This window comes from Suncus etruscus, chromosome 2 (genome assembly GCF_024139225.1).
Source record: "Suncus etruscus isolate mSunEtr1 chromosome 2, mSunEtr1.pri.cur, whole genome shotgun sequence".
Taxonomy (NCBI): Eukaryota; Metazoa; Chordata; class Mammalia; order Eulipotyphla; family Soricidae; genus Suncus; species Suncus etruscus.
The window spans coordinates 154,966,811-154,993,094 of record NC_064849.1 but is presented as its reverse complement, the minus strand read 5'-3'; the positions used below and the strand labels follow the sequence as shown (position 1 = coordinate 154,993,094).

At 48.0% G+C, this 26,284-nt stretch overlaps 1 protein-coding gene across 1 annotated transcript; it reads right to left on the bottom strand.

Annotated features, from left to right (window-relative positions):
* Positions 1-1,762: 1,762 nt before the first annotated feature.
* On the bottom strand, positions 1,763-22,179 carry RGMB (repulsive guidance molecule BMP co-receptor b). The gene is made up of 3 exons (XM_049769143.1): positions 22,077-22,179; positions 15,852-16,360; positions 1,763-4,610 (listed from the first exon to the last, which is right to left on the bottom strand). Exons 1-3 carry the CDS (start codon positions 22,165-22,167, stop codon positions 4,011-4,013), a joined length of 1,200 nt encoding a protein of 399 aa, XP_049625100.1. The 5' UTR covers positions 22,168-22,179; the 3' UTR covers positions 1,763-4,010.
* Positions 22,180-26,284: the final 4,105 nt, after the last annotated feature.

Below are 26,284 nucleotides of genomic sequence, written 5' to 3'. Positions count from 1 at the left end.
GTGAAAGAGAGAAAGATGTGGCAGAAGCGGAAGTCTAATAACTTTCCTTAGGGCCTATGGCCCCCTGCTCTTGAGTGACATAAGATAGCTTTGAGCTGACAATACCATGTTTGGGTGAGTATAAATTAGGTTTTGTTGGTGAAAGTACAGTGTCTTGAGCAGTTATTCCCTCTCCAGCATGAGGGAAAATGTTTTGAAAAATCAAGTATATAAAGGATGTAGATGATGCTGGTGATGTCGGATCCCAGATAAGTAGAGCACTTATCCAAAGCCTCAGCAAGCCACTTTTGGAAGATAACTGGATTTATTTTAGTTGAGAGTGGCATACTTAAAAAGTGCCTCAGTCAATCACATTATGGCGCTAGAGGTAAGGTGTCTGCCTTGCAAGCGCTAGCCAAGGAAGGAAGGCGGTTCAATCCCCTGGCGTCCCATCTGGTCCCCCCAAGCCAGGGGCAATTTCTGAGTGCTTAGCCAGGAGTAACCCCTGAGTGTGGCCCCCCAAAAAAACAAAACAAAAAAAAGTGCCTCAGCCAATTAGCGGAAAATAGAGCGTAAGCTTTGTGTTTAGCTACAAAGGGAATGGTGGCTTATATTTTATAGCAACTTGACTAAGGGATGTCTACGGAGCTGGTCAAACATTGCTTATGGGAGTGTTTGAAAATGTTTCTGAAAAGCTTAGAATTGATTGGGCATGGTAGAAAACCCATACCAATGAGGTTCTCTCCATCCAATTCATGAGACCTGAAGGAAAGAAAACAAATGAGGGAGGCACGTTCTTTCCTTCTTCTCAAGCTGAATGTTTCTCTTCTGCTTTCAGATGTCAGAGCACCTGGACCCATGGCCTTCAGAGCCTTTTCACTGGGGTGGTCAGATCAGCAATTAACTCTTCTCATTCCCCTGCTCAGGCCTTTGTATTCAGAATTACTGTCTTTATGCCTAGGCAATCCATGTACCTATGTATCTATCCATCCATCCATCATCTTATTATTTACTAATACCTACTGATAATATATTCTATTGTTCCTTTGGAAAATTCTAATTGAGATTATTCCCCCTCCTACCTCTGCTTTTCTTCATAAATACTGCAAGGCTGCCTAACTTTTAGGTTTCTACTTATTAACTAACTTTTCTCTACCATCACTTTTACCCTTAACTTTGTTATTTTCTCCTTTCCAGTTCTTTCAACCCCTTTCATGAACTTTCTTCCATGTTGACTTTTTCATAGTGCCTGTGTGCAATTTCTCCCAACTTTCCTCATTTGGGAAAAAAATCTTAAGAACCAAGAGGTCTTTACCTATCTGGGCGAATCCAAGTCTATTAAGGATTTCTCTTTCCTGTCTCTATTTTCCACAGGAGGTTCAGAATAGACAAAAATATTCTATCTGGGCTACTCTGAACATTATCCTCGAACAAAAGTCACATTTCAGGATGTCCCCAAATTTCTAAACCCAGAAAATACTGTTCCCCAGAATCTCCCAACCAGGAAGCACAAAGAACACACAGGGTTCATGCTGCTTTCAAAGAAGCAAAGTACATATCCTGGGTCTATGACTCCATCTGTTATTAAAGACACATTCGTGATTACAGAAATACTGGTTTGTTCGCAACTGCTCGAATTCAAAGAGGAAAACTTAACTGCAATTGTGTGAGCAGTGGTGAGTTTGTGGGCCAGTGGTGCAACATCTCCAGTGATGAGATAACTCGGTCTGCTCTTGTTTTTCACCTCCTACCAGCAGGTGTCACTATAAACACAGGACAAATGTTTCACAGCATGGCATGTCATTTTATTTTTCTAGCATAATAATTTAAAGTATTTACACACTGCACACTCACTGTTTTACACAGATACTTATTCATATACCTATGAACCACATCTAAAGGTTTCTTTGCAAAGACTCGACAACACAGGGGTGGGGTTCCAAGCATAAGAAAAGGTGGAAAAAAAATACTGAGTCTTTTAAAGACAGCCATGTGGAGCATCTGTGAAAACCAGTGTTTCTCCTCTAAGTCTTAAGTATTTTCCAGGAGGCCTTTGAGCAGCTGCCCATGGGTGGGTACAAACCCCATACACTTCTGATTGAGAAAGGTTTTGAGAACCAAGGAGTAGTTTCTCTACAAATCCTAGAAAAGAAACAGGAGAAAAACCAATCTGTTCTTTATCAAGAGAAATATCTGCATTTTGGAAAGTTGCCTGTGGGAACGGCCAACATGGTACAGGGCCACCAAGAGTGGGAGAATACACTGGAACAAATACTATGCTCCAGGATGATGCTTATGCATCCTTCCTAACTAAAACACCAGGAGACAAACAGCCAATATTCTTAAGTAGCAGAGAGATCTTTTGCCCACCTGGACAGGGAAAGGGATTTTAATCATATAAAATGCCCCTACAATCGGAATCGGATTCTACTACTGTTTTTACGTCACTCTGAATACTAGTTGCACAAAAATAGTGGTTAGAAATATTCCATTTTCCCTTCTTTGTTCTATTCAATTTATAAAAGAAAACTCTTGGCTCGTCACAGCTTCAGAGCCTGGCACATTGTTCCAGAGGTGAACCAAAGCAGTCAGAGCTCAGAGCTAACAGTCCTGGGTAGCCCTGCTCAGTTTCCAGAAAGACATCATGGGTTTAGGCTCCAACTTGCTGGGCACTGAACCTTGATTTGCAACTAGGATGTGGATGGATCTCTCCCTACTTGGTGGGATGACTCTCTGCTATGGAGAGGGGGTAGGGGTGCCTTAGCACTCTGCATGGTGGAGGATCACCAAGTCTCACCCTTTTTCCTTGCCAGCCTGGGCCTCTGGCTGGGCAGAACCACCAACTGATGAGACAAGGCAAAAGGAAAACAAAAGCTCTGGCTACAAATAAGCATAGTCCTGAGCTAATTCCTTCATAACTAAAGAATTCAGATGTTTACTCTACAATGGTAAAGCTAAGTTCACTAGCTTCAGTTTGCACCAATGGAAACTAGAATCAAGTTCAGAACGGTGGATTCCCGTCCAGAGACAATGAAAACCTTACCCTAGCCTATACATTAAAAAGCCTTGGAAAGAATCTTCCCTTCTGCCATCCTTGTTCTCCTTCATAAGGGAAGGCCAACAGGATGGAAGATACAAGAAGATACTTTGACCCCTAAGGATATTTCACCAGGCTGTATGGATAAGAGGGGGCATTTCTGAGCCCTGGCAGCAGCCCCACTTTCCTAGACTACGTGGACTTGGGCACACCACGGGACCTGGGATTGTCCGCAGTGCAGACCTGACTGACATCACAGGTCAAATGCTAAAGCCGGCAACCCATCTGGGTCTCACGAAAACCCATCTCCAACAATAGGACCCCAGCAGCCGAGGGCGAGGACCGAAAAGGGGCGCCCCAGACAAATCAAGATTGCAAGACTGTTTGCTCACCGTAAGAGAGAACTAAAAGAGGGTAGGCCATTATCTAAATGGGCAGCTAGTTTGGCAACGGTGTGTGGATCTGGGGGCTGGCGAGATGCCAGGTACTGTGGTCCAAGTACCCTCACTGGCCCCCTGGACTTGGAGAAACAGTAGTTTGGTAGGATCTGCCCGAATACATGCTCGCCCTCAAACGGAGCCATGGTGCTCAACCCGGGGGCGCCCCTGCTTGGGGTGTCAGCTCAGCGCGTCTTTCCAGTGCAGAACAGGCAGAAGACGGGGAACAAGGGAAGGCTAGAATGGGAGAGAGGGGGCAGGAAGGGATCCCAGTAGTGACCCTGGGGACGGGCTGCGCCTACGCATGGTACATACTAACCAGGTACACACATAAATATTTAATATATAAAAAATAAAGTGCTTTCTAACAGGCCCCCGGGTGGGGGCATTATAAAACATTTCACGAAACGGCCAAACAGAACGGGTAGAGTCAGAGGGGAAGCCCCGCGCACAGCAGGGTGGTGTGAGAGTCCGGGCAGGGTCAGGCCCATGCGCCTTTGTTCGGGGAGCGCAATCCCTTAGGGCAAGTCGGAGTTGGAGCTGGGTATGGCGTGGCCCTACAGTGCCAGGGCCAAGATGATCGCCAGCAGTCCCGCGCCCACCCACAGCTGTGGGGGCTCCGCGTGACCACTGCGCGGGGGCAGGTGCCAGCGCTCACGGCGTGGGTGCAGCAACCGCACGTCCGCCAGGGCACTGAGCGCGGCAGCTGAGAAGTTGGTGTCGCCGGTGGTGAGCAGGTCGAAGACACACGACTGGAAGTATATGTCTCGCTGTGGCATGGTGTCCCCACAGCGTGCGCGGGCGCTCTGCAGTGTGAAGCCTGCGGGGCCCTGCGCCGTGCCCGGGCCGTCAGCGATGCGCTCAGCCGCGGGGCAGCCGCTCACGCACAGCTGCAGGTCGTGGCTGTCGTCGTGGGCCAGAGCCAACGAGGCGGGCATGCGCACAGCCAGTGTCAGGTAGCGGCCCAGCTGGCGCACCAGCACGGTGCTGGCGAGGTGGCGCGCGTGAAGGGCCACACGGCCGCCCTCCCGTGCTTCGACGCGGACACTGGTGCCGCCTGCACTGCCGTCCATGAAGGCAGCCGGCACGTCGTCTGTCACTGCTTGGTACACCTTCTGTTCAGTGCATGCGCCGTGGGCCTTGAAGATGACGGTCACCTGCAAGGGAAGGGTCACACGGTGAGTAGGGAAGGCTTGTGCTGCCTGAGCTCTGCTGTACCCCCAGACCCCAAAGGTCGGAGGCGGCGTGACCACCAGGCTTGGAACTCAGATCCTGGGCCCTGGCTTTTCTCTGGGGCCGTCTATTCACCAGTCACCCCCTGTCTGTGCCCCAAGACATCAACACCAACCTTACAATGGTTGAAGAACAAAGAACCTAAAGAGGCTCCAGGACCCATGCACTTACCGGGTGATTCCTAGATGGGCCTTTTATGTCCCAACCTAGGCCCTCCAATGGCAGATCTGCCGCTCCCTTCTGTGTGCAGAGACATGTTAGGCTCTCAAGGGAGGGAGAATGTGTGTGGGGTGAGGGGCTTCCTGGTAATTCCAGTACCGCAGGACAGATCCCTATGTCTCAGTAACTTAGGATTTGCTGTCCAGAAGGGCAAAGCCCTCCGCCTAAAAGATGAATCTGTAGGCGCTCAGAATGGGGCCTAGTCACAGGCAGAGACTGAGACACATGCTGGGTTGTCCCTAGTCATGCACCAGTCCTGGGTCACACAGACAAACCCTGGAAAGGAAGAAGGCTGAGAGCCCGTGCCCCTGACTTGGCTGCAATGACACAAAGGACCTCCCAGTATGCTGACCCAGGTATAGGCATCAGGGAAGGACCCCATGGACTGGGATCTCTGAGTTACACAAGGGGGAGAATGACCCCCGCCAAGAACCGGGGCTGCACTGTGAGATTTGTGCCACCACCAGTAACGGAGGCAACAGCTCATTTATCCTCCAAGAAGCAAAACCAAACAAAAAACCTCCAAAGATCAGGTGACTGGAGGGGCCAGTGGACAAGCGAGGGGCTGGCGACGTCAGAGTCCTGCGGGCTAATCTGAACAACAGACCCTTGTGGGCCACTACCAGCCTCACCTTCACTGCTGCTTCCCCCCACCCCGCCCACATTTGCTCACAGTTTAATTCCATATGTTCCCACTGGTGTGACTTGACTGGAATTTTCCTGCCACTTCATTTGACTTCAGCCAGTTGGAAAGCCAGCTCCGAACCAGCTGCGCTGTGGCCACTGGTTAAACTCATGTCCATTGTTTGCAGCTGCCACTGAAGCCAAACAATGGACGAGGAGACCAGACGGCCTGGTTGCTCCCTTCCTAATTCATCCATCCTGCCTTCTCACATTTCAACACCTAACAATCCACAGAAGGTTTGGCAGTGGATGATTTCAGAACGTTTCTTTTCTGAATCCAACCATAGGGCCTTCCAGAGGGCCTGGGGGTCTGGTGCTAGATATCTAAAGAGACTATGAAATAGATTTATTTGGTGGCTTTGAAGTCAGCTTGACAAGTCAGCTAAGGCAAGCAAGAATCCCTTGGAGGGACAAAGATGAATTCAAGTCAACTTCACATCTGATTGCGGCCAGGGCAACCTGACAGAGGGCAGTATTGAGCTTGTACTACAAGGCAGTAAGAACTTTTCATACCTTCAAGATGAAAAAAAAAAAAAAAAACGGGCTGGAGAGATAACACAGTGAGAGCTTTTGCCTTGCACAAGGCCAATGCAGGATGAGCCCCAGATCAATTCCTGGCATCCATATGCCTGCCCCGCCCCCCAGCCTGCCAGGAGCAATTTCTAAGGGCAGAACCAGGAGTAACACCTGAGTGCCACCGGGTGTGACCCAAACACCAAAACCAAACAAACAAACAAACAAAAAAAGCAAGGCCGGAGCAGTATGGGGCACTTGCCTTGAGTATGGCTGACCTAGGACGGACCTCAGTTCTATCCCCGTCACATATGGTCCCCCAAGCTAGGAGTGATTTCTGAGTGCATAGCCAGGAGTAATCCCTGAGTATCACTGGCTGTGGCCCCAAAAATCAAAAAATAAAAGGACTTTTCATGTACTCATTACCCGCTTAATGGGAATAGTCACACTCTGACATGAAACTTCCACAATAGCTAAGCAGCATGTCTAATGTAAGGAGCCCAACTCTGACACCAACTAGACATTGTCTGAAAAGAGCCAAGTTCTTTTCCGTTCACTTTAGGGAAAAAAAGAGAAAGTGGTTTTGTTGGGACCACAAAGTAGAGTAATCTAACCCCAGATAAGTACCCAGAGGCAAGGAAAGGTGGGGGTGGGAGATGGTCCCACCTATTTTAGCAACCACAAGCCTCAGTAAAGCACACTCCAATGTGGGGCTCATTTCAAACCATCCCCCACCTGCCATTATCTGTGCCTCAAACTCCCACACTGCTACAACATCAACTTAAACTCAAACTTCATCTTCATTGTCGCAGAAACACTTGCAAAATGGCCCAATTCCCCTGCAGACTTTGATCTAATTTCTTTGGCAGCACGGTAGCAAGATATGAAAACTTGAGGAGGAAGTGGAGGAGGAGCCCGTTTCAGAGAAGGAGAGGCCCTTTCTGAATGGCTTGTCTCCTGCAGTTTAAGCAAGTACTGAAGGGATACCTGGTATGGAACAAGGTGAAACATTCAGTTCTATGAAATTGTGTAATGCAACTTCACTTCACAAACAGCTCCTAAAAGCCAATACTCAGCTATGGAAGAAGCTGAAACACATTGTCAGATTATCTTCCTCTTAAAAAAAAAATAAATAAAACAGTTGGTTCACTTTAGTAACTCTAACTAAAGAAACAAAAAACCCTACTGAAAATGTAATCAGAACTTTGGGAAATTCCAAAAGTGTTATGTTTCCAGTTAGCAGCTATCCGAGTGTGAAAAACAGGGACCCTAAAAACCAATGGTTCTCAAACTACGGCCCGTGGGCCACATATTGTATTTATTCCCATTTTGTTTCTTCACTTCTAAATAAGATATATGCAGTGTGCATAGAAATTTGTTCATAATTTTTGTTTTTACTATAATCTGACCCTCCAACAGTCTGAAGGACAGTAAACTGGCCCCGTTTAAAAAGTTTGAGGACCCCTGCAGTAAAAACTGTATTCTAAAGCTCTCAAACAAATGATTCAAGAAAACGGCCATGCCCCAACCCCCCACGATCGGATCCATATGCTGTAATAACTCAATTTGGCACATCCATCCCATTTATTATTGATGGATGGCATTTCTGTGCATTTAAAACATCAATGCCTTTTGTTAAACCTCCCCCACCTCAGACAAACTACTTTAGTCCTCCTCGTTCATTTTTAATGCCTCACTCCCGATATCTTCACCACCCACAAGGTCTATTAGGGAGAGAGAGATAGCAAGTACAAATCAACTTTTCAACACTGGAAAGGAAGCAGGGCTTCAAGGATTGCTATGAAATGTCAAAATGGCATGGCTCTTGCCTCTCGCCTCTCCTTTCCCATCAGGGAAGAAAAAAGAAACGAGATTCAATAAAAATAAGGCAAATAAGTGGCCACCAAAAGGCCTGTGCAATGTAGACAGCTCTTCCCAGCCTCAGCAGAGCCAGGATTCAAAGAAGAACATGCCCTCCCACCCCCATTTCCTTATGAGGTGGTGCACTTACCTACTTGTGCCTATTGTATTTCAGAACAAACATTATAGGTGTTTAACTGGCCGCTCTAGGCTCTGCTGCAGGACTTTGGCTGGAATTATCAAAGACCAGAACTGGACTCTAACAAGGAACTCCGGGTTGGAAACCCGAATGAAAGTGGTCACAGAGACCAGCCCTGTGCCTGGCTTTCCAGGTCCCAAACTTGAGCTAGTTTTCAGTGTGAAAAACCCAAACCTGGGAAGCTACAGAGAAGAGGCCCCTGGAAGCACCCCCTCTCTGTTTCCAGAAGTCACTACTCCATGTGGCCAGCAGGCCTCCCCTGGGTGGGCCAGGGGGATGGTGAGTAGCTTCAGAGAGGGCCTTTCTGAGTGGCTGCCCCTGAAACTGATGGCTTGGGACATAATCCACACCACTGGGAATCTTAGGTTACCTAGCCTCACTTCACAACCTGGCTCATCTAGAAAGGGAACATGAATACTTGCTTCCATGGACGCAGAGTTAAGAGGCAAGGGACTATCTTTTCTCAAATGTTTGTCATGGGGCAGGCAGATGACAAAGGCAGGGGAGTGACTAGAAACCATGTAGCCCTGTTAGAGCCAGATGAAAAGCCTCCAATCACCCACAAAGGCATCTTGTCCTGAGGCCCCTCTCTGCAGTACTGACCCAGCCTACCATGCTAAGTGGGGACTGGAGGGCTGCAGTAACCAGCGCTGCTGGGTTCAAGTCCCCCAGAGTGGTTGAGGGGACCCCCCAGGGAACTAGCTGATGAGAAGGGCAGCCTCAGTGGAACTGGAGGGTACTTGGCAGGGGACTGAGAAGGAAGTTCCAGGGCAGAAGGAAGGAATATAGTGAGGCCACCAGGACAATCCAGAGAAAAACGCATTCTGACATGGAGACAGATGAACTTAGGTGTGAGCAGCCATTCAGAGTACAACACCCATGAGGGATGGGGTGCAATCCACTTCCAGAGAGTGGTTTCTGTGCACATGGACAAAGGCAGGCTGCAAAGGGCCTGCCTGGGGGGAGGGGGAATCCTTATGGCCAGGCTCACAGAACCCCCTGCAACTCCTTAACACTGAGTCATATTTCCATCTGAGCAACTATGTGCGGGTTCTGGCTGTTTGGAGACACATAGACTGAGCCATGGGCAAGCTCTAGGTTGCCAAGAGTCTAGGACTGTTATCAGTCCCTCCATCCTGGGGGTCCAGTGTGGCAGGTCCTCAAACCCATGGGCATCCCCAACCAGTCGTTCTCCAACCCATTTATTTCTCACACGGGGAGGCAATTCACAAAATGAACACAAGGCTTTGGAGGGTTCATGATATATCCAGATGTTGCCACCTGTGGGTACATACAGTTTGGGTGCTCCAGCCCATTTATTATCATTTTTTTTTTATTTTTTGGTTTTTGGGTCACACCCGGCAGTGCTCAGGTCACACCTGGCTCTATGCTCAGAAATCTCCTCTGGCAGGCTCGGGGGACCATTTGGGATGCCGGGATTCGAACCACCATCCTTCTGCATGCAAGGCAAATGCGCTACCTCCATGCTATCTCTCCAGCCCCTATTTTTATTTTTCAAACTGACTCAGGAACAAAGGGGGCTCAGAAGTGAGGTCCGCATGCCTCCAGCAGCCAGCGACAAAACCAGCCACCACTGTCTGCCTGACAGACACCTCCCCACTTGCACCGGTCTCCCCCGTATTGCTCAGGGACAAAGACAAAACAGAGTGAAGTCCAGGTTTGAATGTGGCCAGTGGCCTCTGCCCAGTATACATGCCAAGTTCCAACAGCAAAAGGAAATCAGAACAGGGAGCAAGAATTCTGGCTCCAAACGACCAGTAGCTAACTGGGGAGCAGAGAGGTCCTCTGGCCATGGGGCAGCATCTGTTCCAGCGTCACCCCAAGTTCTTTCTAAAAACATAAGCAGCAGCACACCTGGTAAAGTGGCTGGATGAAAGAAGTCTGTAGCTAAGATGTGAGCTGCACTTGGGAATTTTCACTTACAGACAGGTTTGTTTGTTTGTTTTGGTTTAGGGGCCACACCTGGTGGTGCTTAGGGCTGACTCCTGGCTCTGTTTAGGGATCACTCATGGCAGGCTTGGGGGACCATATTTGTGCCAGGAATCAAAGCCGGGTCAGCTATGAGTAACGCAACTTTTCTACCCACTTTACTATGTCTCTCACCCATAAGTTTCCATTTACTGACAAGTTAAGCAGTTCAGAAAGTCCTTAAATCACCCCACCCACCAGAACACCAAAACAGTGGAAGAGCAAGTTCTACTGCAGTCAAAATAAATAAAGACAAAACGGGTTAAGGTAGCATTTTCCATTGTTGGACATTGGAGGTAATTCTTTTTACATGCCACATTCCGCACCAGCCAAACTGTTTGCTTAGCATTAATTGCAGCCAACAAAGAAAGCACCAATGTTTCCTTCTTGCCCCTTCCTCTCAAAATGTTGACGCAAAGAAAAGTGAACAAGGCAGAGAGAGAGATTTGGAAATGGGACAGAAAAACAAGTTCTAACTCTCAGCTGTGTATCAGACTTGGCCTCGAGCCTCCGGTTTAAACGGTGGGGAGTGTGGGCTTGTTTTAAAGCAGCAGAGGCCAGCTTGGCTGAGGCAGGCCGTAGGTTCATTTGCAGATGGGGAATTTTGAAGCCCCCCTGCATCCTTAATACCTCTTCACAACAAGCTTGTGACAGAGAGGGAAAAGCAAAGAGACGAAGGTCCAAAACACAAGGACCTAAAAACATACACATACAAACTAGGCATTACAGTGTTTAAAAGGCCACCAAATAGCATTGTCTGTCTCTCTTACCCCAAAGAATTCAAAGTGGGTCCAAGACTCACTCCCTTGAGTATTTCAATGGGCATGGACAAGGCCTTGTCTGGAGAGTACAGAATAAAGAGCTAGCAAGGCAGGCCAGTCATTTTACAAAATGGCTCAGTAAATACTTTCTCTTCCCTTTCCGGCCTCCCACCGCCGAGCACGTGCCACTGAAAATCCTTCCACCTCCAGGCAATTCGCTAAAATTATAAGAAGCAAAGTTGAGTAGTTCCTGGGCCGAAGACAGTACAATCCAGTACAAACAAAAACTGTGCAGGAAGCAAAAAAGGACAAATAAGAACAAGACCCACCAGGTGTTCCTGCCAGTTCCTGCTGCTCTGCACAACTCTGTTCGGCATCAGACTTGTTTCCACGAGCTCTCAAGATGAGACAGGGCCCCCCAAAATAGATTTATCCTGCTACTAGTGAGCCAGAGGCAGGCACAGTCCATCTTTCACCTGGCTTTCTGACCTTTCAACAGCTATGGCAAGCGGTTCTAAGAAACCGTGAAGAGGTGAGGGAAGGAGGAAGTGTTGGTGAGACAATATCAGGACAGAATGTGGCCTGGGAGACAGTAAGCACAGGGGTAAAGTGTCAACATTTTCACGACCTGTGTTCCAACTCACAGCCCTTCAATCTAGGCCTCCCTTCTAACCCTCCTTGACATTGGAGACAAGTGGCTAAGTGGCAGCACTTAGAAGCAGCTTGTGGGACCCTACAGCACAGCAGGTAGGGCGTTTGCTTTGTGAGTAGCAGACCTGGGTTCAATCCCTGGTATCCCAGATGGTTTTCTGAACCTGCCGGGAGTGATTCCAGAGTGCAGAGCTAGGAAGTAACTAACACCTGAATTGTAGGGTGTGGCAAAAAACCAAAGACCAAAACAAAACACCCAAGAACCAAAAACCAAAACCAAACCCCAAAAAGCATGGGATTAAAACATACCTGCCAGCAGGATCTTGAAGATTCTCCTTAAGTGCCAATGTGATACACACATCTTTTTAATAAAGAGGATGAAAACATAACAGGTCATAAAACTGGCTACTCAAAAAAGAAAACTAGGCCCGAGGTTAAATCAGGCCACATTTCCAAACTCTGATGTCCAGATAGGCTTAAAATGACAGTTGAAAGCCTTCACATCACAAGCTTATCTGATTCTGACTTTGTAACCAACAAGAACACCGTTCTACTTGCCCTCATGCCTGGTGGTTGGTGTGCCCACAGAATTGTTTCTTCTTTAGAAAGTGAAGTTAGGCTTATGAGCAGGGGTGCTCAGGGGCTGGGAAAACACCGCAGTGTCATATCCTAACTGGTAGACAACCAACAAGAACAGAACTGCAAAGTCTGCAACTGGTTCAGAGCCACGCTGCGTCTTTCTGAAGCCCTAGCTTAGGGTTCGAACCTGGTGAAGAAAAACGATTAGGAAATATAAAAAGCTACACACATGCCACATAGGCAAGGCCTCTCCTAGACTCTTAGGGCACAGAGAGGCCCAACCGTAGGACAGGGGTAACCGGCTGGTTTCAACACAAGCAGCTAAAAAGGACGTAAAGTCTGTGGTGGGTCTATAAAAGGATCTGCCATCACTTCTAATCTCTCCAACTGCTTCTAATTCTGTTAACACACTGAAGTGAAGGATAAGAAAAAGAGTGATAGAAAAATGACAGGAATAACTTAAAATACAAGGAAAAACAGAGTGAAAATAGCCAATCACTTGTACACAAGAATGCTTAAGAACACTCCCATAATTTCACGGTGCAATAAAACATTCCTGAAGCTTTCTGGAAAAAGCACTTCTTCACTGTACTTGAAAGACTGGAGATTTTAATGTCTATACCAGGGAAACAAAGTGAAGAATCCAAAGAGAAACTGCAGAATCTATTCTCCAAACCACCTTCTGGACTTGCAGAAGTTTCTTGAGTTTCCTTAGAAGCAGAGGGAGGAAATGGTGATGAAAGAAAGGCAAAGGGCATGTAGAATCTGGGGCCACTGAATTACACATGCCACCAGGTAATTGTGTTGATTTCTGGGTTGGGCCCAGACTTAATGCTTTTCTTTCCTACATGACACAACTGGCAGCCTAACACCAGCCTCTCCTTCCCATTAACTGGTTCCTACAGTCCCCAGGAGAGTAACAGACCAGATCGGTCTCCCCTAGAGGAATCTGCAATCTGCATATGGGGAAGTCCCACAAATGCCCAAGAAACCCCTCTCTGACCCCACAACCAAGGCCTCAGTTTCCCAGAAGGAATGAGAGAAAACAAACAACCGGGGCTAAAGCCACAGGAAACATGTGGGAAATGGAAAAGGCATGGCCAGCTGTTTTTGCCTCTTGGAGCACAAATGGCTTCACTTTTACCTTCCCTGTTCTGCTTTGTCTCTCTGGGAAGGAAGTGGCTTGTTTCTCAAGGCACATAGGTGAAGAGATCTGGCCTGCCCCAAAATCCTGATGCCCTGTATCCAAGGACCAATGACAGTAGCACTGATGGCCTAAAGGCTTGGAACAGAACCAGTGGGTGGGAAATATTCTGGACCACAGTCTGACCCCATTGCTACCTCACCCAAATGTCCATGGATATGTCCCAGCAGAAACAAAATGTGTTAAAAAAGAAAAATCAAAACATTTCTTTAAGTATTTCAATAGACATGGGGGGGGAGGAATTAGAATTCTGTGAGAAATAATCTCATATATACTTTCTGAAAAATCTTTTATTATTAATTATCTTTATTTCCATACTAATGTTCATTGCTGAGAATTTCTGAAGCTTTTAGTTAGGTCTTGGTTAGAGGCAAATGCGTGGCAAAATTTTAGAACTTTGTTCATCTTATACAGGTCATACCAGCAGGGAGAGGAGCATTCCATGGTGAACAAACCTACAGATGCTTTGCAGGCTACAGAGAGTTACAGAAAAAGGAAGGAAAACAGCTACTAGAGGTCACAAAGCCACGAATAATTTGTTATTGCACAGTATGACCACCAGATGTGGGGAACAGTCGAACAGCTGCCAGAGGACATCAGCCATCAGTGCGCCTTCCCTTTTCCTCTACCCCTTGTTTTGGGGATGAGTAAAAACCTTTGATTCCCCTCCAAGTTAAGAGATAAAACGAAGATATGTATTCTTCTTATTAAGAACTGGGAGCGATTCAACCACAGCTGACAACAGGTGCTTCTTGTGTCAACTCTTTTATTTTATAACCCTCTTGTACTATTCACCAGGATTTGTCAAAAGTTGGACTGGGAAGGTTGAGTACCAAACACAAGTCACTGGACTTTAAGCCAAGAAAAAATAAGAATGAGTCAGCAAAAAGAACCCATGTAGTTATTTTTTTTCTGTCCTTTGTTTGGTTGTGGTACCTCACCTGGCCGTGTGCAGGGATTCCTTCCTGCCAGGGCTCTGTGAACTATCATTCACAGCTAGAATGCTACACACAATACATTTAGGATTGCTGAAAGGTTATCTCTGATACTTATACAACTATCAGCAACTTTCTCTATTCCCCATGGAACTTTATGTTTTGGGGTAGTATCAGGGTTACTGAATGTTACTCAGTGTCACGCAGAGTTACTGTTATGTAACTCTGAAGCCATCTCTCAGGCTTTGCATCCCAGTCCTGCCCTCCCGTCAGCTAAGACAGATAATATGGCTGGAGCTTTTCTTTCAACTCCGGAACTATGAAACTTTGTTAAATGACAGAAAATATTTTAGTATACAGTTCAGAAGAATTATTTACATCCTTCTAAAAAAAAATAAGGGAAAAATTTGAGCCACAGGATTTGGACAGGCAAAAGACAAGACTGGGTTTGCATTGGCGGTTGAAGTGTAAACCATTTTGGAGTTCTCGGTTGTCTGGACCAATGTAATACTGTTCAGAGCAATCTTTGTTGAATCTCTGTTCAGAGGAATGACCTGGCCTCTTGAATTTCTGACAATTCTGGGTGTCTCCCGCTCTTTCTAGAGAGGCTATAAAATTCTCACTACAAAATGACAAATGAAACCATCTGAATGCAGATCTGGAGGGGTAGGAAGGGGCAGTTGGTGCACTGTGACTCCAAGAAAAGTGACACCAGCTTGATTTGAGTTTCATTTTAATCTAAAAAACCAACTTGAGTGAAGCTACAAGAAACAAGAAAATGAAGCACAGTGAAATAATTTGCGTGTGACTTCTAGGTAGGGAAGGGGATGATTAAAGGAACAAAACTCTGTGGAAAGTCCTTTTGACCTCTCATACTGATTCATAGATTCTTGCCACCTCCTTGGTGAAGACACTGGCACTCAGGCTGGCTCAGAAAACACTTTCTTCAGTACAACAGGGAAGCTACAGGCACTGACAGGCAGGCAAGGCAAAGCCAAGACAAGAAGGACACCACTGCCTGCTGCAGTCCACTGGAACTCTTGATAGCATGAAGTCAGCAATGATACCATTGTGGGCTTGCCTCGTCTCAATGCCTGGCTCCTGGCAATGCCTTCTACTAGGACTTCCAAGTCTCCAACCAAAGACCTTCCCTGAAGGCTTTTCTGATTCAGAACACCTACAGGCTCTAGTTACCCGACATAGGCCACACTGAGGATGACTTTAAGGAGTCTCACACTCCAAAGAGGAGGAATGCAAATGAAAACCAAAAACAGGGCCTGTAGTTTTCCATGAAACAAACCCTCCACTCCCCGAAAGAATTCACCCTCACCGCTGGTTCACTTTTCATTGTTTCAGAGGCCTGTCTATTGGAATTTAAAGCCCCACATTACACAAGCCTGAGGATTCTAGAGGGCACTTCCTTCCAAAACAATAATGTTTTCCTTTATCAGCTCTCTTAACTGCTTTCCAAGAGGACCCCAGGATGTTCCTCCGTACCACCACACCTCCCAAGTGGAGGAGCCAGAACAGCTGCAGGGCCAGCAGGAGGAGGAAGGGAGGCGGATACTTGCCTTATTGGTAGCAGTAGCACTGGATCCGGGGACCACCGGTACATTTGTCACTTGGACTGACAGATAATTATTGTCTATGAGTGGCCAAGCCCCTTCCACTTTGCAGGTCTGGAAGTGATCCTTGAAAGTCCTAAGGTGAGGATCTCCAAACAAGCCACAAAAAAGATAATTGGGGGGGCTCTCATCCCCTTCTCTGTGTTCTCTGGCCCCGTCAGGGCTGTGATAGTTACAGGGATCATGGGTCACCTCTGGGTCAGTGGAGGATGTGGGCCCATCCTTGGAACAGTTCCTCTGGCTCATGAGGTCGCTGATACCCAGCACGGCAGAGTGGTACACGAGGTTGCCCCGACAGGCTTTGGATGTCCGCTGTGTGCACCCCGCATAGGCACGCAGGGCCTTGCAAAACTCGGAGTGGAAACCGTCGAGGGCAGAGTTCAGGTGCGCGGTCAGGGACACAAAGTCCGTGGTGCACTTCTGGATCCGGCACTGGGCCGGCTGCTGGCAGTGGCCTGTGGGAGAGAAGGAAGATAAGGAACTGATTTCAGACTTTTTCAGAGTCCCAGCATGCTAAGAGGAGAAGCCCTTCTCCTCTGGAAACTTTCTGTTCCCTGCAGCTTCACACATAGCCTGTAGAAGCAGGCTGGTGTGGGCCTCCATAGTCCTTTCATGTAGCCACAGGGAGAAGTACACTCAGCTACTTTACAAAGGCGTCATAGCACGAAAAAACAAAGCCAAGGGCAGGTTCCAGGATAGTGCTAGAGAGAGGAGAAATTAACTATTTTCCTTGCACTGCTGTGGATAATTCTGAAGAGACTTCCTTGGGTTCAATACTGTTAAACATGTACAACTCAAGTTATCTGTTTTGGAAACCACTGCCTATACACAAGAGCAGACAAGACCTCTGTGCTGCTAAATATAATGGGTGTGGGGGGAACCCCTAAATTCTAGAAAGATGCTATTATGGTAACAGGGTCAAAATATGGAGAGAAAAATGCATGCAGCATTTCCTGAGGGATGCTCAGTAAGAAACTATAAATAAATGATGTTCCATCTCCTAGTTTCCATATTCTCTGGCAAATTGGAGGAGGGGCTGTGTGGTGGCTCAGAGAAGTCTTGGCCTGCGGTTTGACCCACTCCTCTGGGCCTTCAAAATAATATATAAATAAAAAAGAGAAGAAAATTCCTTTGATCAAGTTTGGGTTTCCACCCCCACCCCACAAAAAGTTCCCAAGCAGCCCAGTGTTCTTAGAAATAAAATCTAATGCTTAAAGCACAGAATATTGGGGGGGGGGAATCATACCAGTTGTGCTCAGGGGAGTCTAGGAGTTTCAGGGTATTGAACTCAAGTCAGCCATGTGCAAGGAAAATGCCCTACCCACTTAACTCTTTTTCCATCCCCTAGAATTCTTACTACTTAGAAACTTGATTTTCCTCTTTAGAGCAACAATTTATATAAATTAAATTATTAAGCAAAGCTAAAAAATAAGTTGAGATAATTCCACTGTTATAAGTCATTTTTCTGACATTTTGTCACTAGCCTCCCAGACAAAAAATGAATCAAATTCCTCAAAATTCTGTGCCGCGAATAACTTAGCATTTCTGTTCTACTTAGCATATAATTTCTGTTGTTGAATCTCACCGAGAACAATAAAATCAAGGAAGAGAAAAGGCTTGTGTCATTCACTTCCAATTTTATAGAAATGGATTTCAACACCTTTATATTAAACATCCTTAAATGGTCTCCAAACCAGGGCTTCTTAAACTTTGACCACTGCGACCTATTTTCACCTGAAAATATTTTCAAGTGACAATGACTAATGAGCACAGTACTAAATATAAATATCAAACCTTTACTGATATGAAACCAGAGACTTATTTAAGAGATTCTGAATGAGGGGGTCAGGGCTTACTGAGCCACATCAAGCCTTGGGATATCATCCAAGGAACAAGGAGGTCATTCTAAAATAAACCCATCTTCTCCAGCCATGCAAGCATTTACAATTCACTCTACAAATCAGACTCAGCAGAGTATGATCAAATATAAAATTATTTCAATATGTGGGCATAATAAACTTTGCGATAATATCAAGATTTAGGACTTCATCTGATAAAGACTTAAGCCAACCCCAGTATCTCAGAAGGATTTATTTTATCCCTTTCAGTAGCAAATTGACTTTAAATCTGAATTAAGTCACTTGTGACTTTCTGACTCTCATGGGAAAGAAAAATGTGGATGGTGAGAAAAATGAGGGGGTGACAGTTTCACAAGTGGGTAGCCACCCCACTTTTATAATTTTTAAAAATTATTGATCAAATTCAGGAAAAGCCAAAATACTAGGTCTAAGTCAAGACAGATAAAATTACACTAGGTAAATAATTTTTTAGCTATACACTTGTAGCTATCATAATATTCACAAGACACTCATTCTATGCTTGAGTATTCCAAAGCTAATAAAAGTAGCTCCAGTTCCTGCATTTCCAGCTATTCTTACCCCCACCCAAAACATCACAAAACCAAACAAAAACAACTCATAAAAATTCACCCTGTGAAAGGCATTAGTGCCATTTTAAAGATTTTAAAGGGAAAATCAAGGCCAGGAGACAACATATACCACAGGCAGCTCTGGCCAGAGCACTTGCAACTAGCATAAAGCCCAGGAGGGTATGGATGGACTCTTTCCTCAAAACCCCATGTCTAAATTCTTAAGTCTCACAATAGAACTTACTGTCCTGAAAAAATAAGTATTCTATCATTACCCCCCAATCCCTTTTTAATTAGAATTGCAGTAAGCACAAAGCGAGAAAATAAAACCTGGCCATGATCATTCAGTATCGAACGAATGCTCTTACAGGACAGTAAATGACAGTGCAAGAACTTTCCGCTAAACTTACTGGGCTTATTTGTTCTTTTTATGGTCTATAAAATCTCTCCAAGCATACACTTACTTATAATTATTTCAAATAGTCATAAAAAAATCAAAAGTCAAAAGAGTGTGGAAACGCAGGCATGATTGTTTGGGAGGGTCAGACAGAATCTGGTCTCGCATTTGCTCTGCTTGGCATTCAGGGCTGAGTCCTGAATAGTGTCAGAACCCAGAACTCCTGGCCTGCTTTGTTTTGAATCTGTGTTTCCTAACAGCCTTTCCTCAGTGGGGATGAATGGTGGGAGAAAGTGCTCTGGGGTCAGCAGCCTGCTGTATAATGACTAATTTGCAGCATCCACCCAGAAATACCCAGGCTTCATGAATTTATAATGACAATGCACACTTTGCCTGTGACAGGCAGTAAAGTAAGCCTGCTGTCAAAATGCCAAGACAATGCAGAGCAGAAGCAGTCTCAAGGATGGAGCCAAGAAAGCCCCAAAATGTATGAGTAAGCAAGTAACTCCCATATTGGATCTCCATTCAGGAATTGCAGAGGTTTGCTTAAGAAGAAAAGCAAAAGAGGGGCCAGCATGAGACTTTACTGGATAGGGTGTGCTTGGCTTCCATGCAGCTGACCTGGGTTCAATCACTGGCATCACATATTGTCTCCAAAGTGTGCAGAGCCAGTAGTGATTTCTGAGAGCACAAAGAGGCGTAAGTCGAGGAGTAAGCCCTAAACATCAAGAGGAGTGGCCCCCAAACAAAAAACAAAAGAAAAATAAATAGAAATATTCTTTCCCATTAGGGGGAGATCTCAAAGTCTCAATTTCAGGTCATCTGTGATGGAGGGGATCTATTTTCATTTCAGTTAATGAAAGTGGCAAAGGATTTGTGGATCTAAATACGCTTTGCCAAACGATTCAGACCTTTGAATTCATAGTATTTTTTCTCAAAGGCACAGTGGTGTGTGTGAATCTGCCACTCAATCATCAGCTTATAATAAAAGAAACGAGAAGTTAAGTGAGATGTGGGGCCATACGGGGTGCTGAGGCAGATTATATGGAGCCAGACAGAAAACACATGCTAGCCCATCTGCAATGAGAGCAGGCCAGAATCCCTGCATTTCAATAGCCTGGCGCTTCAAAAGACTTTCTCCAGAACAGCCTCCCTCTTCTCCCACCCCTATAAGCCTTCTTCTAGGGGAGAAGGGGCCTAGTCAAAGGAATCACTCAACAGGACTCCAGGCAGGATTCTAGGGGAACTTGCGGGGTGGGGTGTCAAGCTAATGAGAAGAGTGTCACATTCCACTTTTGAACCCAGGCACCTAACTTTCCAAACCTTGCAAAGAGCTTGTTTTGTCTTCCATGTCAGCAAAGCCCTTTCTTTCCGAGGAGCACACTCCAATCCTGACAGAGTACTTTAAGGCAAACGCTGTAAGCAGGGGAAAAAACGAGAGTCTAGCCTGGCCTTTCTTTCAATCCCCGTTTGAAGAAGCGCACAGTGACGGTTTTTATTATTTTTTAAAATAGAAAAAAAAACAACCCACTCCAAAATGTCTTTTGACAAGTCTCGGAGAGATTTCCCATGCAACTGTAAGCAGAAGCACATCTACATTTCTGACTACACCCCGGTTTCAGGCCTTCACCACGGTAAAACTTGTGAGCACGATTTTAAGACTACAGTCTGCTTACCCCAGCTTAGTGCTAACAGGCGGCTGTCACATCACAATGAGGTTTACACAAAAGGCACCAAAAATTTTTTTTAATAAAAAGGTGGGAGGCAAGGTGTCTCAAATGCACCCCTCAGGCCCTAACTTCTAAGCTCTCCCTGACTTTGAGCCACCCCACAGGCTTCAAGCATAAAAACCTCCCCGCACAGCCGGAGCTCAGAACATGCAGCCCAAAGGCAGAAAAAAGGAGGACCTAGGGACACGACGTGATAGTAATCCTCGGCTGCTTTCGAGCTGGAAGAGAACCATTTCTCCCAGTCCCGGCACGTCAGGCACCTGGACAGCGGACCCTAGGCGAACAAGGGGCGCTGCAGGCTCCCGCGCCCAGAGTCCCGAAGGAGCCAAGCTAATCCGGGAGAAAAGGGCCGAGACCGGGCCAGACACAGGGACCAGGAACCATTCCGCCCGGGCACCGTAAGCTTCTCCCGGGGCCTCGGCAGGGCAGGGAAGGCGCCCCTACTCCGAGAGAGCACCCCACCCTTCACCCTCCTACCGGCTCTCCGCCAAGCCCCAGAAGAAACTGGATCGCACGCGCCCGAGAGAGAGCTGGATCCCCATTGTGCAGCTAGCTTCTCGCGCCTGGCTCTCAACGTGCCTGTCCGGGCTGAAGACAAGTCCAGCCAACCATCCCCGCTCCTGCAGCGAGCGAGTGAGTGAGTGAGTGAGTGAGTGAGTGAGTGAGTGTGTGTGTGTGTGTGTGTGTGTGTGTGTGTCCCAAGCAGATGGGTCTAGAGCCTTATAGTGTGTGTGTGTTTTTGTCTGTCTGTCTGTCTGTCTGTCTGTCTGTGAGTGTCCCAAGCAGACAAATGGGTCTAGACTAGAGCCTTATAGTGTGTGTGCTTGTCCAGGGTGTGTTCGTGTGTCTGTGTGTATGTGTCCCAGACAGACGGGTCTAGAGCCTTATAGTGTTGTGTGTGTGTATGGCGCTAGTGTGTGTATGTGTGTGTCTGCAAAGAGCTTAATAGTATTTGTGTGTGTCCCAGGCATACAGATTCAGAGGCTTAGAGTGTGTGTGTGTGTGTTGAGTTTGTGTGTGTGTGTGTGTGTGTGTGTGTATCCCAAGCAGTCAGAAGGGTACAGACTCTAGAGCCTTATAGTGTGTATGCCTGTCCAGGGTGTGTTTGTGTCTGTGTGAGTCTGTGTGTCCCAAGCAGACAGACGGGTCTAGAGCCTTATTGTGTGTGTGTGTGTGTGTGTGTGTGTGTGGCATAGTGTGTGTGTGTCCCAAGCAGCCAGAAGGGTGTAGACCTACAGCCTTAGAGTGTGTGCCTGTCCAAAGAGGTGTAAGTGTGTCCCAGGCACACAGACGGGTGTAAAGCTAAAGAAAAGTCCGACCGAGCATCCAAGCTCCCGCAGCGTGTTTGTGTTTGTGTTTGTGTGTGTGTGTGTGCGTGTGTGCATCCTTCCTTTCCTTTCCCTTTTCCCTTCCTCGCGGGGCACCCCAACCCCGGGGAAGCGCGACGGCCGGATCCCGGCGCCCCCAGAAGCGGAGCCGCAGCCCGGCGCCGGCGGGGCGGGCGGGGCGTCCGAGGCGTCGGGGCTCGGGTCGGGGCTGCGTCCTCCCGGGCCCGGCGGGCCTGGCGTGCGTGCGTGCGTGCGGGACAAAGGCCGGGCCCGGGCCGGGGCTCGTACCTGCGGGGGGCAGCCCGAGGCTGAGCAGCAGCAGCAGCAGCAGCGGCGGCGGCGGCGGCGGGAGCGGCGGCGGGGCGTCCCTCACGCCCATGCCCGTCCATGCAGGTCCCTCCCTGGGCCGGGGGCCGCGCCGCGCTTCCTCCTGCTCTCCCTCCGCCTTCAGGCCCGCGTCGACGCCGCGCGGCCGCCGCCGCCGCCACCGGCACCACCGTGTGCGCAGCGGGCGGCGCGCCGCGGGCGGAGCGGCGGCATCGCGGGCAGGGGAAGAAGACGGTCGGCGGCGGGAGAGAGAGAGAGAGAGAGAGACGGAAGGCGCAAGCAGCGTGCGGAGGAAACGCGGAGCGAGCGAGCGAGCGAGCGAGCGGGCGGGCGACCGAGTGGCGGCCGGCGCTGGCCCCGGCCCGCTCCCGAGCTCCGTCCGCTGTGGGAGCGGCTCGCTCCGGCGGGCGAGCGATCAATCTCGGCCGCGCACTGCCTGCCCCGCCCCCTCGGAGATCCACCAATCGGCGCCGGCCCCACCCCGCTCACGCCCCGCCCCGCCTCCCCATTGGCGGAGCGCGGCGGGGCTGCCCGGACCGATCCGCCAATCACTGGCGGCGGGGCCGCTCAGGGCTTCGTCCCGCCCCGGGAGGGATCGGACTTCCGCATCCGCCCACTTCGGGGTCGCGTCCGCGGGCGCGGGGAGGCGGGGGAGGCGGGAGGGGGTTCTCGGCGGCTCCTCGGCTCGCCTGGTCTTCGCACCCGCCGCTCCTCGCCCCGCTTAGAAGCGGGAGCGCGCAGGTTCGCGGAGAAAGTCGTGGGCCGCCTACTTGGCTTGGCTCAACTCAACGTGTGGGGCGCGCTACGTGGCGAGAGAGAGAGAGAGAGAGAGAGAAAGAAGAAAAGAGAAAGGGAGGAGGAGGAAAAGAAAGAAGAGAGAAGACTGGAGACAGAAAGAGGAGAGAAGGAAAAAGGAGAGAGAAGGAAGGAAGAAGAGAAGGAAAAAGAAGAGAGAAGAGAAAGAAAAGAGAAGGAAGAAGAGGGGAGAGAGAAGGAGAAGGAAAAAGAAGAGGAAAGAGAAGGAAGAAGAGGGGAGAGAAAGAGAAGAGAGAAAAGAGGAGAGAAACAAGGAAAAAGAAGAAAGAAGAGAAGAGAGGGAAGAGAAGGAAAAAGAAGGAAGAAGAGGGGAGAGAGGAGAAGGAAGAAGGAAAAAGAAGAGAGGAAAGAGAAGGAAGAGGGGAGAGAGAAGAGAGAAACAAGGAGAAAGGAGAAAGAAGAAGAGAAGAGAGGGAAGAGAAGGAAAAAGAAGAGAGGAGAAAGAAGAGAAGAAAGACGGGAGAGAAAGAAGAAAAGAGGAGAAAAAGAAGGGAGATGAGAGAAAGAAAGAAGGAAGAAGAAAGAAGGGAGGAGGGAGAGAGGAGAGAAAGAGGAAGAGAGAAAGAGAGAGGAGAGGGAGAGAGAGAGAAAGAGAGGAGAGGGAGAAAGAGAGAGAGAAAGAGGGAGAGAGAGAGAGAAAGAGAGAGGAGAGGGAGAAAGAGAGAGGAGAGAAAGAGGAGAGGGAGAGAGAGAGCGAGCGAGAGAGCGAGCGCTTGGGGGTTGAGGGACCCCTCAGGCCCTCATTTTCGCAGACCCGGATCCGCAACCTGCTGCGCGATCCGGGGTGCGGCCGAACCCCAAACCGAAGCCCGGGGCCGGCTGGAGACGCGCGCTCAGGCCCAGCCCCAGCCCCAGCCGGCTCTCGGAGCACGTGGCCGCAGCCGCCCGCGGCGCAGGCTGGCAGCTGGGGAGGCCGGAGCCCGCCTCCCTCGCCCCGAAAAGCGGCCGCGGGGACTCATCCACGCGGTGGGGTGCTGTGCAATTAGTAGATGGCGAGGAAGGCGCGTTCTGAGCACTGTTGCGTGTGGCTCCTGCTTGCCCAGATGTTCAGAGCCTCAGAGGGCAGCTGCTGAGTTCTTGTGGGGCAGGATCAGATTTTTAAATTAAAGGAAAAAATAAAAGAAAAGAGGGTGACTGAATAAGCATGTGGAGCACCCCGCCAGTGGACGCCTTGTGACGACCGGCTGACTCTCTGCCAGCAGGTGTGGAGTTGAGATCTAAGGCCTCTCAAAGGCCTCCGAGGCTCTGCGTGTCCCGGCTGAGCTGTAACGTTCAGCCTCTCTGATCAGCCAGTTCTCTGGTTGCTGCTGCAGCTTGCACGTCGCCTACGCGCCTTCTCGCTGATTGCAATAATGTGCAGCACCCCCCGAGACCCGGACCGGTGAAAACGAAGCCACGGTGGCGCCAGCTGCACTCAACTGGGTGCATTAGGGATGTTGCAGGCCCCTCTAGAATCTAGAAGGGCACCCAGGTTTCCCGCCCATCTGCTTTTCACCTTGATTTTTTTCATGACGTGCTCATTACTTATTAGGACGACTCAAGTGGTAAACACACCTTTCACTGCCCAAGATATAATCCAAGCACATCCATAATATGCTTAATAACAGCCTCCAAGTTGCCCCGAGACATGACTTTTTATTTTTTGCTGGGGGGAGGGTGTGCTGTTATCTGTTGATACTTAGATAATAATGTTGGATTAAATGCCATCAGAGCAAAAGGCTCTCCTAGTTGCTAATATAATCAGTGAAATACGTTAGTGAAATACTGAGCAAATGCCTTTTAAAAGGCATTAAAATAGGAATACTTTACCCAGTGCATTTTGCTAACAAGGATTAAGTAAAATTCTTCTTCTGCCTTAAGGCTGCAGAGGTAGTAGCCCTGGTAGGACGCTTGCACGCCTTCCCTCTCCACTCCCCCCCACTTTCTTAGCTTCTTCCTCACCTCCAGGTCCTGTCCCCCCACTAAGTACACGGAGCTCTCCATTTTCCTATCAATAGAGGGCGCTCCCGAGTCATTGCCAATCTAGGCATCCTGATGCTGAACTGCTCCTAGGAGGGAAAAACTGCTTTTTCTCTTAATGTGCTTTATTGCTCTTCTGTTTGGCCAGCTCGAGGAAAATGTTAATGTTCGCTACTAAATTGCCATGCAGTTCCTATTTCTAAGCTCTTAAACCAGTGGCCACAGTCTCCGGATAAACTCTTAGCAACATCCTCAAAGGCCTTGGAAGCCAGAAGTAGGCGAGCAGTTGCTCTGCCCCTTTGTATACTTCTGTTCCTTATGCCACATAAGAATGATTTTAAGGTTCTACAAAGAAGAATCTGGAAAGGGAGCTAAAATAGAAATATAAAATCCGGGGCTTACAAAAAATAAGTCTTACGTTTTAATTAAAAGAAAAACAATCTCGTTAAGTGACATCTTGTACAATGTACATCTTGTATAATTCACAAAGGTGATTTGTTTCTTGCCACTTGTCCCATCAGATAAGGGGCTAATATCTAAGATATACAAGTTACTGAAAGAAATTAACAAGAAAAAAATCTAACCCCATCAAAAAATGGGGAGAAGCAATGAACAGACATTTCTTTAGAGGAGAAATACATATAGCCAAAAGGCACATGAAAAAAACAATGCTTCACATCACTAATCATCAGGGAGATGCAAATCAAAACAACAATGTATTATCTCATGCCACAGAGACTGTCACGCATCACAAAGAACCAGTACTGGCATGGATGTGGGGAGAAAAGAACTCTCATTCACTGTTGGTAGGAATGTCCTCTAGTCCAACCTTTATGGAAAACAATGTGCATATTCACTAAAAAAAATTGGACATTTAGCTCCCAGATGATCCAGCAATATCACTCCTAGGTATTGCAAGTCAGCCCCTGAAGAAGTGGACTGATGGAGGGATGGAGGATGAGGTCTTTCCCCTCCAACTCGGAGCATGTGTCTGCCACCCTGTTCAGCTGGCAGTTCTGAGGCAAAGCGGCCGGTAAACAGCTCGCAGACAGTCAGGCTTGTGGAAATATTAGCTTTATTCGGTGGACAAGACTGAAGTCCAAAGCCTCAGCATCAGTTCCAGCCAAAAGCCCCTCGCCTTCCACAGATCCTTGTTTTTATCCCCCAGAATCAGGTACCATCCAATGGTGGGATCAGATACCACCCAATGGTGGAAGCAGAATCAGTTACCACCCTAGGGTGGGGGCAGAATGCCAGGTCACAGCCTAGGGTAGGGCACAATCACCGATCAGGGTAGGGTCAGTAACATAATAATCCCATAAAATGTTTACATACACAACACTAGGGACATAAAACCTTGGGACATAAAAACACAATACAATAATGTCCTCTGC

Coding starts and splice junctions, on each gene's coding strand:
- RGMB (XM_049769143.1), bottom strand. CDS start 22,167: ATGGGCGTGAGGGACGCCCCGCCGCCGCTCCCGCCGCCGCCGCCGCCG. Junction 16,361..22,076: donor CCTCGGGCTGCCCCCCGCAG/GTACGAGCCCCG, acceptor TCTCTCCCACAG/GCCACTGCCAGCAGCCGGCC. Junction 4,611..15,851: donor GTGCTACTGCTACCAATAAG/GCAAGTATCCGC, acceptor CTTCCCTTGCAG/GTGACCGTCATCTTCAAGGC.